Here is a 16,702-nt window from a genome sequence, read left to right as displayed (position 1 = left end):
GATAATTTTGCAACCTTTTCTCTGCTTGCCTCCTAACATATATACAACTCTTAAATCTTCCTCTACCATCAAACTTATTTGCAATTGTTTTTTTGAAGTGAATATTTGCAATTCTAGCACAATGTATCTAGTGGTCCTGAACCGTAGGGTTTTGCATCTGAATCTGCAAAAGTCAGATTTGAAGGTTTCTGTACCCAGAACTTAGCTCCCTCTCCTCCAAAAGCCCTTTCCCTGGGTTTTTTGTCCTTCAGGGAAGTTTCCATGGGCCGTTTCTAAAGCCTCCATCTTCCTCAAAATGCCTCGATTTTGCTTAAAATTGACAGGGATGGACCCCTCATGCCTTCTTCCCCCTATATCATGCCCAGTTTGCACTGAATGTCCAGCCAATGAGGGTTTGGCAGAGCATTGGGGAGAGGCTGGAGCCTTGCAATCAGCCTTCTCAGAGTTTTCCAGGGCTGGGGATCCATAAAAGGTATGATCCCAGGGGAAGACAAACTTTCCAGAGCCATCCAAAGGTTTATTGGCCAAGCACAGATGCACAGAGCCATGGAAGGGTCCCTGCCAGGGTCTTCGAGATCCCCAGTTCAAGGCTTCACCTGGATTTTGTGAGCATCATGTGGAATGTCTATTTGAACTGCCAAGGGTCCTCAGTGTCTGCAGCATACCAGAGGTGATGGCGCAGGGGAGCTCCTGTCAGCATGCACCTCAGCCAAACGAGAACACAGGCCTGGACCAGAAGGTTCAGTCTGACATAGACTGGGAGGATGGAAAATCTGATTCCATACAGCAAAAAAAAGCACAAAGGACCTCAATGAACAGGGAATTGTCTTTATTGACTCAACATGAGCCATGTTTCGATGTACAGTGAACAAAATGTGATTACCAAACTTTGGGGATCAGAATCAATCCTAAAGCCCAAGCACAGAGAGCAGTCTCAAAGTCCTGGAAAGTGCCCTGGGTATGTCTTGCCCTGTCTGTGCTGGTCAAATCCAATGTCATGCCACTGTTGTCCCAGGATGAAGTTTCACTGGCAGAGTCTGTTTTTTTGCATGACAGCGGTGGTCAAGAAGTGGCAGAGGCCCTGGACCAGCTGGAAGACCCAACAGTGCACCAACTTTTCAAGGGCTATGTGCTCTGTGGCATTATTTGCTTCTTGCTGAAAGAATTGAAGCTGGAAGTTCCTCCAGCTCCTTCGTTGCAATGCTCAGTTATGAGCAGTTTTGTTGCTCCAACTGCATGCTTTCCCTTGCAACTAGACATCTGTGAGTGGCTAAGGTAATGGCCAGGCTTTACCCAGTGGTCCAGATTTCCAGCAGCTGTTTGTTCAGCCAAAATTGGATTCATTGGTGGCGCAGATCACCAAATGTACACTTCTCCCTCCGGTTTCGCGGTGAATGCGTTCCGGCTATAGGCGCGAATATGGAAAAACCGCGAATAACTTCAATATGTTATTTGCGGTTTTGGGGGAAGTGACATCATTATTGCTATTGAAACCGCAAATATTGTCAATGCATTTGAGAAGGGGACACGGATGAATTTTAAAGGAAAAGAATCCCCAACGCTAACAGAACTGGTATGGGAGCATAAATTAACTCACTGCACCTGCTATGAACCCCCCCCCCCCCCCCAGCAAAAGACTCCAAACTTAACTTTTGAATGTTGGTCAGAGAAAGCTGTAAATGTGAGGTGTTAGTGGTTCATAACAACCCTGCTGGAGGTCCAACCAAGCCCGGTTTCTGGGACTCGAAGCAGACCCAACAGAGATCAATTTAGATTGAAACAAATCAAAGTCATTCAAAGCTGCTGCCGAAGTGGTGAAGTAAGGAAAAGAGTGGAAACGCCCAGGCGGTGCAGACTACACTATAAGGTGGAACAAAGACCTAAAGAGCCAATCAGAAAGACAAGTGAGGGAGGTGTCCAAAAAACTGAGAGAGCCAATAGATTGTTCAAGCCGCTATTGGATGCGGGCAGCTTTGTCCCCTCTAAAGTCCAAAGGTAGCTGTTCAATTACAAACCAACGTAAGTGATCGATTCATATTGTTTTTCCAGGTAATGAGGTACCATGGGGGCAGAAAGGTGGCCTCCTCCAGCCTCTCCATACTTCACCACTTCGGTGGAAGCTTTGAATGACTTTGATTTGTTTCAATCTAAATTGATCTCTGTCGGGTCTGCTTTGAGTCCCAGAAACCGGGCTTGGTTGGATCTCCAGCGGGGTTGTTATGAACCACTAACACCTCGAGCAATTTACAGCTTTCCCTGTTATTATTATCTATTTGTGACTTGGTACTTGGTGCACTGCAGGGTTCCTGCTATGAAAACCTATTGAGTTTAATGATGACGTTTTGGAGGTGGAGTCAGCTGACAAAAAATCACGAATAAGTGAAACCGCGAGTGCCAAAACTGTGAATACGGAGGGAGAAGTATACAGCACTGCCTAGTGAAGGAGGTGTGATGTTAAAGGGTTCTCAGGATCGTAAAGTAGCAGCTGCAACTTTCTTTGTGGCATGTGCTTGCCACACCCCACTGTCTCGAGCCTCAGTCCCAGAGGATGTTAAGGATCACCAGATGCTCCTATCTGGGGTAAATTATATAGTGGATGCACTGTATATTATCAGAGGTATGAGCAAGGTATCAACCTATATGATCTCCACTCGACGGATGCTCTGGATCAGACAGTTGGCAGGAAATTCTGCCTCTAAATCCACGCTGACAACACACACGGATCAACTTCTAAGGTGTCCAATCCACAAATAAATGTCTATAAGCAAAAAAAGAGGGGGTATAGAGGATAATTTATACTACTTGCTTTAAAAGATTTTGGGGATGAGTTCTATTGTTAAAACAGGGTATCATGCTCAGTCTATACCTGCGAGGCACCAGGGCACGGGCCACAGCTGGAAGCAAAGCAAAGCAAGGAAGACCCATTTAAGAATTTTGAGTTCACGCCAGCTGATGTTTACAGCGAACTGTTAAGACTCAAGGTGAGCAAAGCCATGGGACCGGACAAATTGCACCCAAGAGTGCTCAGAGAGCTGTGTGATGTACTGATGGAACCGTTGGCCATGCTCTTCAATCTCTCCCTAAGTAAGGGGAGAGTCCCCCTGGACTGGAAAACAGCCAACGTCGTTCCTCTGCACAAAAAGGGATGCAGAGTAGAGAGTTGCGCGGGGACAGAAATCCCACCCGTCCCCGCCAAAGTCACACCTGTCCCCCCCGTCCCCGTGAGGACTCCCACCCGTCCCCACCCGTCCCCGCGAGGAATCCCTCAGTCTCCGTGAGGAATCCCCTCCGTCCCTGCCCGTCCCCGCGAGGAATCTCCTACGTCCCCGCGAGGAATCCCCTACGTCCCCGCCCGTCCCGATAAACTACAGAAATAGTTATTTCATTTAATTATGCTACTGAATTAAAGGCTCTGGTAGAAACCCATTTAAAAATAAGCAAAAAGACTTTATTAATTTGGAAATACTAATTGGGAAGAATACATACTTTGTAAACGGGTTTCTACCAGAGCCTCTAATGTTTGTAAATTTTTATCAACACAACTAATATACTACTTTATCCTGAAGGAAAAAAAAAAAAAAAGAATTTTTTTCCTACCTTTGTTGCCTGGTTTCTGCTTTCTTCATGTTCTCATTCAATTCCTTCCATCCACTGTCTCTCTTCTCTCTGTGTCTTCCATTTGCTCTGTTACTGTGCCTCTACCTTTCTCCCCCCTCCCAAACTGGTCTGGCACCCATCTTCTTCCCTCCGTTCCCCCCATAGTCTGGCATCTCTGTCTTCTTCCCTGCCAGCGTCTTCTCCCCACTCTCTCTTCCCCATTTCCTTTCAGCGTCCTTCTCCCCCATCTTCCCCATGTCCTGTCAGGCAGCATCCTTCTCCCCCCTCTGTCTTCCCCATGTCCTTTCAGCGGCCTTCTCCCCCCTCTGTCTTCCCCATGTCCTTTCAGCGGCCTTCTCCCCCCTGTTTTCCCCATGTCCTTTCAGCGGCCTTCTCCCCCCCCTGTCTTCCCCATGTCTTTTCAGCATCCTTCTCCCCCCTCTGTCTTCCCCATGTCCTTTCAGTGTCCTCCCCTCCTGTCTTCCCCATGTCCTTTTAGCGTCCTTCTTCCTCCCCCCGTCTTCCCCATGTGCTTTCAGCGTCCTTCTCCCCCCTCTGTCTTCCCCATGTGCTTTCAGCGTCTTTTCTTCTCCACTCCACCTTTCCTTCCTTTCTCCTTCCCTTTGTGGCGCTTCCCCACCCGACCGACAACAGAACAGGCTCGGTCGGACAAATCTCCCTGTCCTGTAGCTGCAAATCTAAATTACCTTCTTACAGCAGCTGGAGTAGTGAAACTGCTGTAAGAGGTAATTTAGATTTGCGGCTACAGGGCAGGGAGGTTTGTCGGCCGGGCCTGTTGTCGGTCGATCGGGGGACCTGACCGGCTGTGCACATTCCCCGGGGCGGACCGCCCCCTCCCCCCTCTTTCGTATGCCATTGCCTTCTTCCTACCTGCCCTGCCACACACAGCCGACCAGAAGTCTTCCTGATGTCAACGCTGACGTCGGAGGAAGGAAGGGCTTTGCTTAAGCCCTCCCTCCGACGTCAGCACTGACATCGGGAAGACTTCCGTTCGGCTGTGTGCTGCGACAGGGCAGGTAAGGAGAAGGAGACTACCCTCGCGGCTCGAGTGCACTGCGATCCAACCCCGCAGGAACCCCGCGACCCTCGGAGGCGTCCCCACGGGATCCCCACGACCCTAGGGGGCATCCCCACGGGATCCCCGCGACCCTAGGGGGCGTCCCCATGGGATCCCCGTGACCCAAAGGGGGAACCCCGTCATCCCCGTTCCCGTGCAGCTCTCTAATGCAGAGCAGAGGCTGCGAATTACAGACCAGTGAGTCTCACATCAATAGTGTGTAAACTCATGGAAACACTACTTAAAGGTAAATTAGACACGATTTTGGACGAGGGGAATCTAAGGGATCCCAGTCAACATGGATTCACTAAGGGTAGGTCATGCCAATCCAATCTTATCTGCTTCTTTGATTGGGTAACAGGGAAGCTAGACTCGGGAGAATCTCTGGACATAGTGTACTTGGATTTCAGTAAAGCTTTTGACAGCGTCCCACACCGTAGACTGTTAAGCAAGATGAAATCGATGGGGTTAAGTGAGACACTAATTGCATGGGTTAATGATTGGCTGAGTGATAGACTTCAGAGGGTGGTGGTCAATGGCACCCTTTCTGAGACATCGGATGTGACCAGCGGAGTGCCACAGGGCTCAGTCCTGGGTCCATTCCTTTTTAACATATTCATAAGGGACTTGTCTCGAGGGCTTCAGGGTAAAGTAACATTATTCGCCGATGACGCCAAAATATGTAATATAGTAAGTGAAAGCAATCGGCAGGATAGTATAACGCAGGATCTGCTTACGTTGGAAAACTGGTCCTCAACATGGCAGCTGGGCTTCAACGCTAAGAAATGTAAGGTCATGCATCTCGGCAGCGGAAATCCATGCAAAACTTACACCTTAAATGGAGAAACACTAGCTAGGACTTCAGAAGAACGAGACTTGGGAGTAATCATCAGTGCAGACATGAAGGCTGCCAAACAAGTAGAGAAGACCTCATCCAAGGCAAGGCAAATGATGGGATGTATCAGTAGAAGCTTCATCAGCCGCAAACCTGAAGTCATAATGCCACTATACAGAACCATGGTGAGACCTCATCTGGAATACTGTGTGCAATTCTGGAGGTCACATTACCATAAAGACGTGCTTAGAGTTGAGTCGGTTCAACGGATGGCCACTAGGATGATCTCCGGGCTTAAGGGTCTCTCGTACGAAGAAAGACTAAACAAATTGCAGCTCTACACTCTAGAGGAACGCAGGGAAAGGGGGGACATGATTGAGACATTTAAATACATCACAGGACGTGTCGAGGTGGAAGACGACATCTTCTTTCCCAAAGGACCCTCGGTCACAAGGGGGCACCCGCTCAAACTCAGAGGAGGGAAATTTAATGGTGATACCAGGAAGTATTTCTTCACAGAAAGGGTAGTAGATCACTGGAACAAGCTTCCAATGCAGGTGATCAAGGCCACCAGCGTGCTTGACTTTAAGAATAAATGTGACATACACGTGGGATCCCTATGAGGGTAGAGTTAAGGAACTAGGTCATTAACACTCAGACTTAATGGGGTGGGTCAGAAGAGTGGGCATACTTGATGGGCTATAGCTCTTTTCTGCCGTCATCTTTCTATGTTTCTATTTGGGAAGGGTCTGGATGACCTGATGGCAAGTGCTGCAGACCATCATCCCAAAACCTTGCCAAATGGCAGACCCCAGATGGCTCGGGGTCCGGGATGAGGCAATTTCTGAGACTCTCAAACATTTTGTCCTTTTGCAGCAGGCTAAACGATGCAGAAGTCCTTTCAGGCATCACATCAGAGGTCCAGTGGAGGCAAGAGATAGCAAGCCTTGGGCTCTTACTCTTCCCCAGCTTCTAAGAGAAAGGGAATGGAGACTTGTATACCGCCTTTTTATGGCTTTGGCATTCAGAGCTGATATTCAAAGTGGTGGGCACTGGAGGATTAAGTGACTTGCCCAATGTCACAAGGAGCAGCACTGGGATTTGATCTCACAACCTCTGGGTGTTGAGGCAGCAACTGCCAGTGAGCCACATCTTTCCCTCTATGAAATCGCAATGATGCAGGATAGGGGTTGAGCCTCCCTGGATAAGGGGACAGGCTTTCTGCTTTTTCATCAGTTTGGGCTCAGATTGGAGAAGACCATTGGGTCCTAGAAGTTGTTCGGGATGGTTACAAAATCAAGTTCTGTACCCCCTCCCCCTTCCAGACCGCTTCATAGATTCTACAGCCAGAGAAAGCCTTCAGAATCCAGGCAACAGTGCAAGGGCTATTGGATCTTTATACCATAGAGCCCGTGCCATAGAGCCACTCCCGGATGAAGAATCAGGCTCAGGCAGATACTCCATATACAGTGGTACCTCAGTTTACGAGTGCACCGGTTTGCAAGTGTTTTGCAAGATGAGCAAAACATTCGCAAAATTGGTGCCTCGCAAACCGAGCTTGCCTCGATGTACAAGCGCCTCCCCCCGCGATCCGGCACCCCCCATGCCATGATCCGGCACCCCCAACCACCCGTACACTTCGCTTACCCTCCATCTGGCACCCGGCACTGGCACCAACGCACAGGACATGCTGGTGCCGGTGCCTGAAAATCTGCAGTCCTTTTTGCTGGGCCTTGAGCATCTGCGCATGCTCAAGGCCTTCGAGAATCTGGGAGAGACCAGGAACTAGAAGGCCTTGAGCATGCGCAGATGCTCAAGGCCCAGCAAAAATGACTGCAGATCTTTGGGCACCGGTATGTCCTGTGCGTTGGTGCCGGTGCCGGGTGCCAGATGGAGGGTAAGCAAAGTGTTCGGGTGGGTGGAGGGTGCTGGATCGCGGCATGGGGGGGTGCCAGATCGCAGGGGGATGCCGGATCGTGGCGAGGGGGAGCCGAATCGGGGGGGGATGCCGGATCGTGGCGGAGGAGATTCCGGATCACGCGGGGGGGCCTTCTTGAGCGGTGGGAACAATGCCGGTTCTCGGGGGGGGGGGGGGATAGAGCAGTGCTGCTGGCCTCGGGAGGTGGGGGGGCGGGAACGAATCAAGCGAGTTTCCCTTACCTTCAATGGGGAAACTCGCTTTGATATGCGAGCAATTTGGTTTACGAGCATGCTTCTGGAACGAACTATGCTCGTAAACCAAGGTTCCACTGTACTTCATTGTGTCAAAGAAAGGCTCAGAGGACTGGAGGCCAATTCTGGACCTCAAGTCAGTCAATGCAACTGTGAAAGTGCCACACTTCCGCATGGAGACCATTCAGTCGGTCATAGTGGCAGTGGAGCCAGGGGAATTTCTCATCTCTCTTGATTTGACAGAAGCCAAGCTCCACATTCCCATCTTCTTGACCCACTGGAGGTACTTGCAGTTTCATTTGCTGGAGCAGCATTTCCAGTTCTCAGCGCTCCCCTTCGGCCTAGCCACAGCACCTTGCACCTTTATCAAGGTGGTGGTAGCAGCACACCTATGCAAGGCTGGGATCCAAGTGCATCCATATTTGGATGATTGGCTCATCAGAGCTCCGTCCAAGGAGGAAGGCGATCTGGCAGTTTTGAGAGTAGTTCCTCCAGGACTTGTCAACTTCAAGAAGAGTCAGCTGGAGCTGACCCAGCACCTGGGAGTTCTGTTTGACACAACCTTCGGCTAGGTCTTTCTTCTAGTGCAATAAAAACTGAAGCTCCAGGAGCAGATTTTGGGTGTGCTCCAGAAGCTAACTCCCATGTGTGACACTACCTGCAGGTTCTGGGGTTGATGGTGTCATCCATAGAGGTGGTCCCTTGGGTGAGAGCGCACATGAGACCCCTCCAAGACTCCCTCCTTTCTCGCTGGTCTTCTCAGATGAACTTACTTCAACAACTGCTTCCAAGGTTACTGGTGGCTACAGATGGCTATCCTCTCCAGGAGCATGCCTCTTCGCATTCCTTCGTGGCAGATACTAATGACCGATGCCAGCCTTTAAGTTTGGGGGAGGGGGGTTCCATTGCAATGGACATCCAGTTCAGGGCCGTTGGACACTGGCTCAGCAGAAGTAGTCCATAAATCATCTGGAATTCAGAGCCATTCAACTAGTGCTCCAGTCTCTGGAAAGCAAGGCAGTCGGTGTCCTCTCGGACAATGCAACAGCAGCCTGTCAACAGGCAAGGAGGCATCAAAAGTGCTCTGTTGCATCTAAAAACTCAACTCCTCTTTTGGTGGGCAGAAGCTCATTTACAGGCTCTCTCGGCCGTGCATGTAACAGGAGTGGAAAATGTGCAGGCCGATTTTCTCAGTCAGCAGACGCTAGATACGGGGGAAAGGTCTCTGTTCCCCCAGATGTTCAACATCATAGTTCAGCAGTGGGGGCCTCCTTAGAATAATCTGATGACATTGTCAGCAAACACAAAGATGACTTGCTTTTACAGCTGAAGATACAATCCTGGAAGCGAGGGGTTGGACGTGTTAGTCCAACCATGGCCGGAGAAAAAGCTCTTATATGTATTTCTCCCTTGATCCATGCTCAGTCGAGTTATTTGCAGGATTGCGAGTTATACAAGGTTGGTAGTCTTAGCGCCACCTGATTGGTGCTGCAAGCTATGGTATGTAGACCATCCATCTCCAGAAGGACAAAAGCCTCAGGCTGCCGGTCCAAGTGGACCTTCTCACTTAAAGACCTTTCCCTATTGAGAATCTAGAACACTTTGGGCTTATGGTATTGCTCTTGAGCGGGCAGCCCTGACGAGCAAGGGTTATTGGGACGTGGTCATCACCACTTTGGTCAGCGCTAAGAAGCCATCAACCATGGTAACCAGTTCTAAGGCCTGAAAGTCCTTTCAGCTCTGGTATGCTAGAAACATAGAAAAAAGCAGCAGAAAAGGGCTATAGCCCACCAAGTCTGCCCATTCCACGTATCCCCTCCCCTGAATTTACTCCCTTAAAGATCCCACGTGAGTATCCCATTTTCTCTTAAAATCCGTCACGCTGCTGGCCTTTATCACCTGGAGTGGGAGTCTGTTCCAATGATCCACTACTCTTTCGGTGAAGAAGTACTTCCTGGACTCGCCATGAAACTTCCCTCCCCTGATTTTCAGCGGATGCCCTCTGGTGGTCAAGGGTCCCATGAGCCAGAAGATATCATCTTCTGACTCGATGCGTCCCGTGATGTACTTATATGTTTCAATCATATCTCCCCGTTCTCTTCTTTCCTCAAGTGAGTACAGCCACAATTTTTTAAATCTTTCTTCATACATGAGATCCTTGAGCCCCAAGACCATCCTGGTGGCCGTTCGCTGAACCGACTCGATCCTCAGCACGTCCTTTCGGTAGTATGGTCTCCAAAACTGAACACAGTACTCCAAGTGAGGCCTCACCATGGCTCTGTACAATGGCATCATAACTTCAGGTCTCCTGCTAACGAGATACACCCCATCATTTGTCTTGCCCTGGAGGAAGCCTTCTCCACTTGATTGGCAACCTTCATGTCCTCACTAATGATCACCCCTAGGTCGCGTTCCGCCGTGGTCCTAACCAAGGTCTCACCATTTAGTACATAAGTTCTACGTGGGTTTCTCTTACCCAGGTGCATTATCTTGCATTTTTTTAGCATTGAAGCCTAGCTGCCAAGTAGTTGACCATTGTTCCAGCAACAGTAGGTCATGTATCATATTATCAGGTAATAAGCTTTTGCTTACTATGTTGCAAAGTTTGGTGGCGGCGGCGAACAGTGATACCCTTCCTCTAAGTCCTTGCGTCATATCTCTTATGAATAAGTTAAATAGAATCGGGCCCAGGACCGAGCCCTGCGGCACTCCACTGATCACATCCGATGCTTCGAATGGGTTACCGTTCACCACCACCTTCTGAAGTCTACCGCTCAGCCAATCCCCAACCCATGTAGTTAGAGTGTCTCCTAATCCTATCGATTTCAGCTTGTTCAGTAATCTTCGATGAGGGACGCTATCAAATGCTTTACTGAAGTCCAAATATACCACGTCCAGTGACTCTCCGGCGTCCAGTTGTCTAGTAACCCAGTCAAAAAAGCTAATCAGATTAGATTGGCAGGATCTACCCTGGGTGAACCCATGTTGGTGTGAATCACGCAGTTTTTCTTCATCTAGGATTGTGTCAAGATTCTGTTTGATCAGTGTTTCCATGAGTTTACACACTATAGACGTGAGACTCACTGGTCTGTAGTTTGCTGTCTCTGTCCTGCAGCCCTTTTTGTGGAGTGGGATTACGTTGGCGGTTTTCCAGTCCAAGGGGACCCTTCCTGTGCTTAGGGAAAGATTGAAAAGAACAGATAATGGTTCTGCCAGGATTTCCCTTAACTCCTTGAGCATTCTGTGGTGTAGGTTATCCGGTCCCATGGCTTTGTTTACTTTGAGTCTTGATAGTTCGTCATAGACGCTACTGGGCGTAAATTCGAAATCTTGAAGCGGGTCTTTCTGGTTATCTCCCGTCTGCAGCTGTGGACCAGCTCCCGGCACTTCGCGGGTGAACACTGAACAGAAGTATTTGTTTAGTAGTGTTCTGCCTTCTCAGAATCTGATTCCGCAAAGTTACCGTCCGATTGCTTCAGGCGTACTATCCCATCTTTGTTTCTTTTCCTGTCACTAATATAGCTGAAGAAAGATTTATCCCCTTTCTTAATTTTCCGTGCTAGCTCTTCCTCCATTCGGAGTTTGGCTTCTCTGACTGCTGTTTTGACAGCTTTAGATCTGTCTAGATAGTCCTCTTTCGCCCCCTCTCTGCCTAAATGTTTGTAGGTGATAAATGCGTCTTTTTTCTGTTTAACTAGGTCTGAAATTTCTTTACTGAACCATTGGGGTCTTTTGTTTCTCCTGCGTTTACTTGCTGTCTTTATGTATCGGTCTGTTGCTTCGTGTAGGATGGACTTCAGAGACGACCACATATCCTCCACATTGTCAGATATTGCTTGTTTATGTAGCTCCTGATGGACAAAATCTCCCATACGGTTGAAGTCTGTGCCTCTAAAGTTGAGAACCCTTGTTGCTGTGTTTGTCTTAGGGAAACCTTTCTTGAGGTTGAGCCATACCATATTATGGTCGCTGGCGGCCAGTGTGTCTCCTACTGAGACTTCTGTGACGCTATCTCCGTTGGTGAGAACTAGGTCTAGTAACGCCTGGTCCCTGGTGGGCTCCAATACCAATTGCTTGAGACGTGTACCCTTTATGGAGGTTAATATTCTTTTGCTGCTACCCGTAGTCGCGGAGAGTGTGTTCCAATCTGCATCTGGCATGTTGAAGTCTCCTAGCATTACTGTGTCCCCGCACAGTGTGATGTTCTCTATGTCCTCGATTAATTCCATGTCTTTGTCCTCCTGTTGCCTGGGAGGTCTATATATCACCCCAAGGTATAGGCATTTTTCATTCCCTCTGGCCAGGTTCACCCAGAGGGATTCCCCGGTGTATCTAACATCTGTGATTCTGGTGGTTTTGATGCTTTCCTTAGTGTATAGCGCTACTCCTCCTCCCAATTTACCCTCTCGGTCGCAACGAAGTAGGTTGTACCCTGGTATAACCATATTCCACACATGCGATTCCATGAACCAGGTTTCGGATATCGCTATCACGTCAAGATCGGCGTTTGTTATCTCAGTCTCTAATGCTAGAATTTTATTGCCCAAGCTGTGTGCATTAACATACATAGCCCTCCATATCTGTGAAGAGATTCCTTTACGAGCTAGTGTGGCTCCTAAATTATCAGTGATATTTCTCCCTGAATTATTGTGGATATCATTGGTACTTACCTTAGACTTGGTAGTGTGAGTGCGATTTGCCTCCTCAGGGTGGTTTCTTACTGCTCTGGGATATAAGTATGAACCCTCCCCCAACTTACCTAGTTTAAAGCCCTATGGAGTAGGCGGGCCAATCGATGTCCAAATACGTTTCTACCTCTTCTGGTTAGGTGGAGTCCGTCTGGTTCTTGTAGTCCCTGGAGCGTCTCGCCGTGGTTTAGGAATCCAAAGTTCATTTCTATGCACCATTCTCGGAGCCATTCGTTAGTCCGTTGAATACGCTCTTCTCTAGCTCTGCCTTTGTTTCTTGCTGGAAGAATTGATGAAAAGACCACCTGTGCTCCTATCTGCTTCAACTTCTTTCCCAGCGCTCCAAAATCTCTGGGGATGTTCTCTGTGGCATTCCTAGCAGTGTCGTTAGTGCCTACATGGATGAGAAACATGGGAAAATGATCATTAGGTTTTAGAATTTTGTCTAGGCTAGTGGTAATATCCTGGATCCTGGCTCCAGGGAGACAGCAGACCTCTCTTGACTGCAAATTAGGCCTGCAAATTGGTCCCTCGGTGCCCCTTAGCATGGAGTCACCAATGACTACCACTCTTCGTTCCTTCCGAGGGGGCCGGTCTGTGTGCTCTGGATTTGACGTTGTGAGATGGGTATCCTCATGAGTCCCTTCTGCTATTTCCTCGGTGGTTCCATCCTGTAAGATCTGAAATCTATTTCTGAGAGTTAGCTGTGGTATTGATGAACGGCTATCCTGTTGAAGAGAAAAAGAAGAAGAAGAGAGTGAGAATGAGGTGGGTTTACTTCACTTGCCCGTAGAGGATGTTACTAGTTGTCAGGGGCCAGCATTTCCAATCATCTCCTTTGCTGTGGAGAATATGGAGCCCTGCCGAATTCTAATTTTGGTAGGTTTGGACTTTTTGCAGAAAGATCTTTCGGTTTGATCACTGAAAGTACAGATAGCAGGCCTTTCCTTTTTCCAAGCACAGGGAGGCAGAGGCTATATGTCCTCTCACCAAGATGTTGCCAAGTTTATTAAAGAATCTCTCCAGTTTGTCCCCCTTTCCCTTCCTGGAATCTGAACACCATATTGCAGAGTCTCAGTAGTCCTCCATATGAGCCCTTACGGGAGGCTTCCCTTCTGGATCTTACGGTCAAGACAGTGTTCTTGGTGGTGATTACGTCGGCAAGATGAGTCTCCAAGTTGCAAGCTCTTTCCTGCAGGGAGCCATGCCTCAAAATTACAGAAGCACGATTTTGTCCTTCTTACCCAAAGTGGTCTCAGCCTTCCATGTTAATCAGGAAATCGCTTGCCCACTTTCCACCTGACTGGGTCAAAGAAAAAGGACAGGATTTTCGATTTCATGGATGTCAGGCAGACTCTCTCCTCCAGTACCTCGAAGTTACCAATAAGTTTCATGTCTTGGATCACTTTTTGTTCTCACCAGTCATGCCAAGAAAAGGAGGCTGGCTTCTAAAGCCTCAATTTCCAGATGGATTAAGATGGCCATTTCCTCTGCGTGTGTGGTTGCGGTAAGTAGCACCAATCGTATTAAAAACTCACTTCACCAAAGGAGTTGCTGCCTCATGGGCGGAGACGAGGGTTGTTTCGCTCAAGGAGATCTGTAGAGTGGCTATATGGTCTACTCTCCATACCTATACCAGGTTCTATAGAGTGGACGTAGCAGCCAGGAAAGACGCTGCTTTCAGGTCCTCTGTTCTAAAGGCAGGCTCTGTGTGCCTGCTCTAGACTCTGGGCATTGCTTTTGTATTTCCCTACAGTTCAGAACCACTAGACACATTGCACTAAAAAGAAAGACTAGGTTCTTACTTCAATAATCTTCTTTCTTGTAGATGTGTCTAGTGGTCCTGAAGCCCTGCCCTGCATGTGGGTTTCACCTGCCACCTGCCTTCTGCCTCGAATAATCAGTCTGGCGCTGGAGAGCTCTCTGTTTTTCAGGTGAGCTGAGATAACAAAACAAAGGGAACACACTCTTGAGAGTGTATAGCCTGCTAAAAGTCTGCTGGATAGCGGGACATGCGAGCAGCTACAAGTTCTATATAAAATTACTGCTGGTTCCACAAGTTTTTCTATCTATTTTATAAATAGTTGCTTGATGCAGATGCAAAACCCTATGGTTCAGGACCACTAGACACATCTACAAGAAATAAGATTATTGAGGTAAGAACCTAATCTATCTTTCTTTCTTTTTTTTTTTTTCTTTATGGAAGGTTTAACTTTGCTTTATCTGGCCCATGTTTGTCTAGATTGAAAAAGAGCTTATGGTTAGTAATTATTTGTTGGCAAACTTCAACATTCTCATGTCACATGATAGATCAACTGGCCCATCATTGTGAATCCATGAAAGAAACTTCAGAAAACAAAAGTTAGTGCTAAGTAATTAACTTTCTCCCTTGGAGAAACAATGGTCTGACAGAAAAAAGGAATCAAAACAGCTTTTTAAACATTTTATTTCAATTTTCTGAAGAAAAATCTGAAATGCCTGATTGTGATTACTAATCAAAGTTTATTTTTAATAGATTTGTTTCTCAGACAATAATTGATGGAAAAAAATTCAAGGAAGCAGAAGGAAAGAGCAAAAAGGAAGCGGAGCATAAAGCTGCTCAGAATGCCCTGATTGAATTGGAATCAACTCCTAGATATGTAGACTCTGAGGTATGTTTTGTTTATTTTATTCTCAGAGGATACGCAGGATAGCATATTACCAATGATCTAAACCACTGTTCTTCAACCGCCGGTTCGCGGACTGGTACCGGTCCGCAGAAAATTCCTGCCGGTCCGCACAGGACCAGCGAGATCAACATCTCCAATTTCCTGCCAGTCCGCGCAGGACTGGCAAGATCGAGTTGTAGTCTGCGTAGGGCTGGAGAGATCTTGGGGAGCCTCCGACAGTTGCTTTCTCCCCTCCCAGCAACTCTCCTTACTTACCAGCTTAGCGATTCAGGAAGGGAGCCTTAGGGCTTTTGCTGAGTCGCGGCCGCCTCTGATAATGCAACTTCCGCTTTCCTCAGAGGCGGTGCGACCCAACAAAGGACCCAAGGCTGCCTTCGTGAATCGCTGCGCTGGCAAGTAAGGAGAGTTGCTGGGAGGGGAGAAAGCCACTGTTAGAGGCTGGGAAGCTGCTGGGTATGGTAAAAAAAAAAAAAAAAAGGGACAGCTACTACTGGACCTGGAGAGGGATAAGGAGAGGTGCTGCTGGGAGGGGAGGAGGGAAAGGAGTCTGGGAAGCTGCTGGGCAAGGGAAAAAAAGGGACAGCTGCTACTGGACCTGGTGAGAAGGAGAGATGCTGCTGAGAGGGGAGGAGGGAAAGGGAAGGGAAGAGAGTTACTGCTGAACAGGGGGAGGAGGGAAGGGAGAAGAAAAAAGGAAGGAAACAGCTGGCAGGGAGATTAGAGGAGAAGAGACAGGAATGAGATAGGAAGGGGGGTCAGCAGAGAAATTGAGAGGGACAAAGATGCTAGATCTGGTGTAGGAGAGATAAAAATGAAGAGAGCAGTGAAGCTGGAATGAATCATGTAAAAAGGAGAGAGGGGCATAGGCTGGATGGAAAGGGGAGAAGGGCATAGAAAGAAGACAAATACCATATGGAAGGGGGAGAGGTCAGACAGTAGATGGAAGGGGCAGATGCTGGATTGAAGAGACAGAGAGGGCAGACGCTGGAAGGAAGAGAGTGAAAAGAAGATGAAAGCAGAAATCAGAGAACAAAAGGTAGAAACAAATAATTTTATTTCTATTTTGTGATTAGAATATATCAGATTTGAAATATATATCCTGCTAGAGTTGGTGTTAGACATAACTGGGGACTGCAAAGTCCAGGCAGTGGTTTAGGGCTCTCTCTGACTAGGGGGGGCAGTTGCCCTAGTTGCACTCCCCTAACCCTATTCTTGCTATGTGTGACTGCGGTATTCTGTTAGCATGATATTTCTGTGTAGCATTCTGTAATAATTTGGCTTATTCAGTTTTCTTGATAGTAGAGGGGATATATGTAAAGGGGAGGAGAGACAGGGGTTTTGTTGATCCTTGCTCTATATTATTTGTATTTATAAAATGACAATTGTACAGAATATTGTTTCTTTTTATACTTTAATAAAATACATTCAATATAAAATCATAACTGAGGCTTGTGCGGATGGGATCAGATGGTTTGTGAGGACCGAGCTCGCGGAAATGGGATTTTTAAATTTCAGTCCTAGTAATTTGCCGGTCCACAAAATAATTTTTTTTTTTTCCCGCCGGTCCATAGGTGTAAAAAGGTTGAAGAACATTGATCTAAACTAAACTAAACCTTATGTTTATATACCGCATCATCTCCACAATCGTAGAACTTGGCACGGT

The 16,702-nt window shown here is 47.8% G+C and overlaps 1 protein-coding gene across 1 annotated transcript in view; it reads left to right on the top strand.

Annotated features, from left to right (window-relative positions):
* Positions 1 to 16,702, top strand: part of EIF2AK2 (eukaryotic translation initiation factor 2 alpha kinase 2) — a 219,518-nt gene that overhangs the window by 65,529 nt on the left and 137,287 nt on the right. Inside the window, exon 7 of the mRNA XM_033937032.1 lies at positions 14,886 to 15,021. Coding sequence (XP_033792923.1) covers positions 14,886 to 15,021 — 136 coding nt within the window. The remainder of the gene's footprint in view (positions 1 to 14,885; positions 15,022 to 16,702) is intronic.

This window comes from Geotrypetes seraphini, chromosome 3 (genome assembly GCF_902459505.1).
Source record: "Geotrypetes seraphini chromosome 3, aGeoSer1.1, whole genome shotgun sequence".
In the NCBI taxonomy this organism is placed as follows: domain Eukaryota; kingdom Metazoa; phylum Chordata; class Amphibia; order Gymnophiona; family Dermophiidae; genus Geotrypetes; species Geotrypetes seraphini.
Note: the sequence above shows the minus strand (reverse complement) of the source record. Positions and strands in the feature narration are given on the sequence as shown.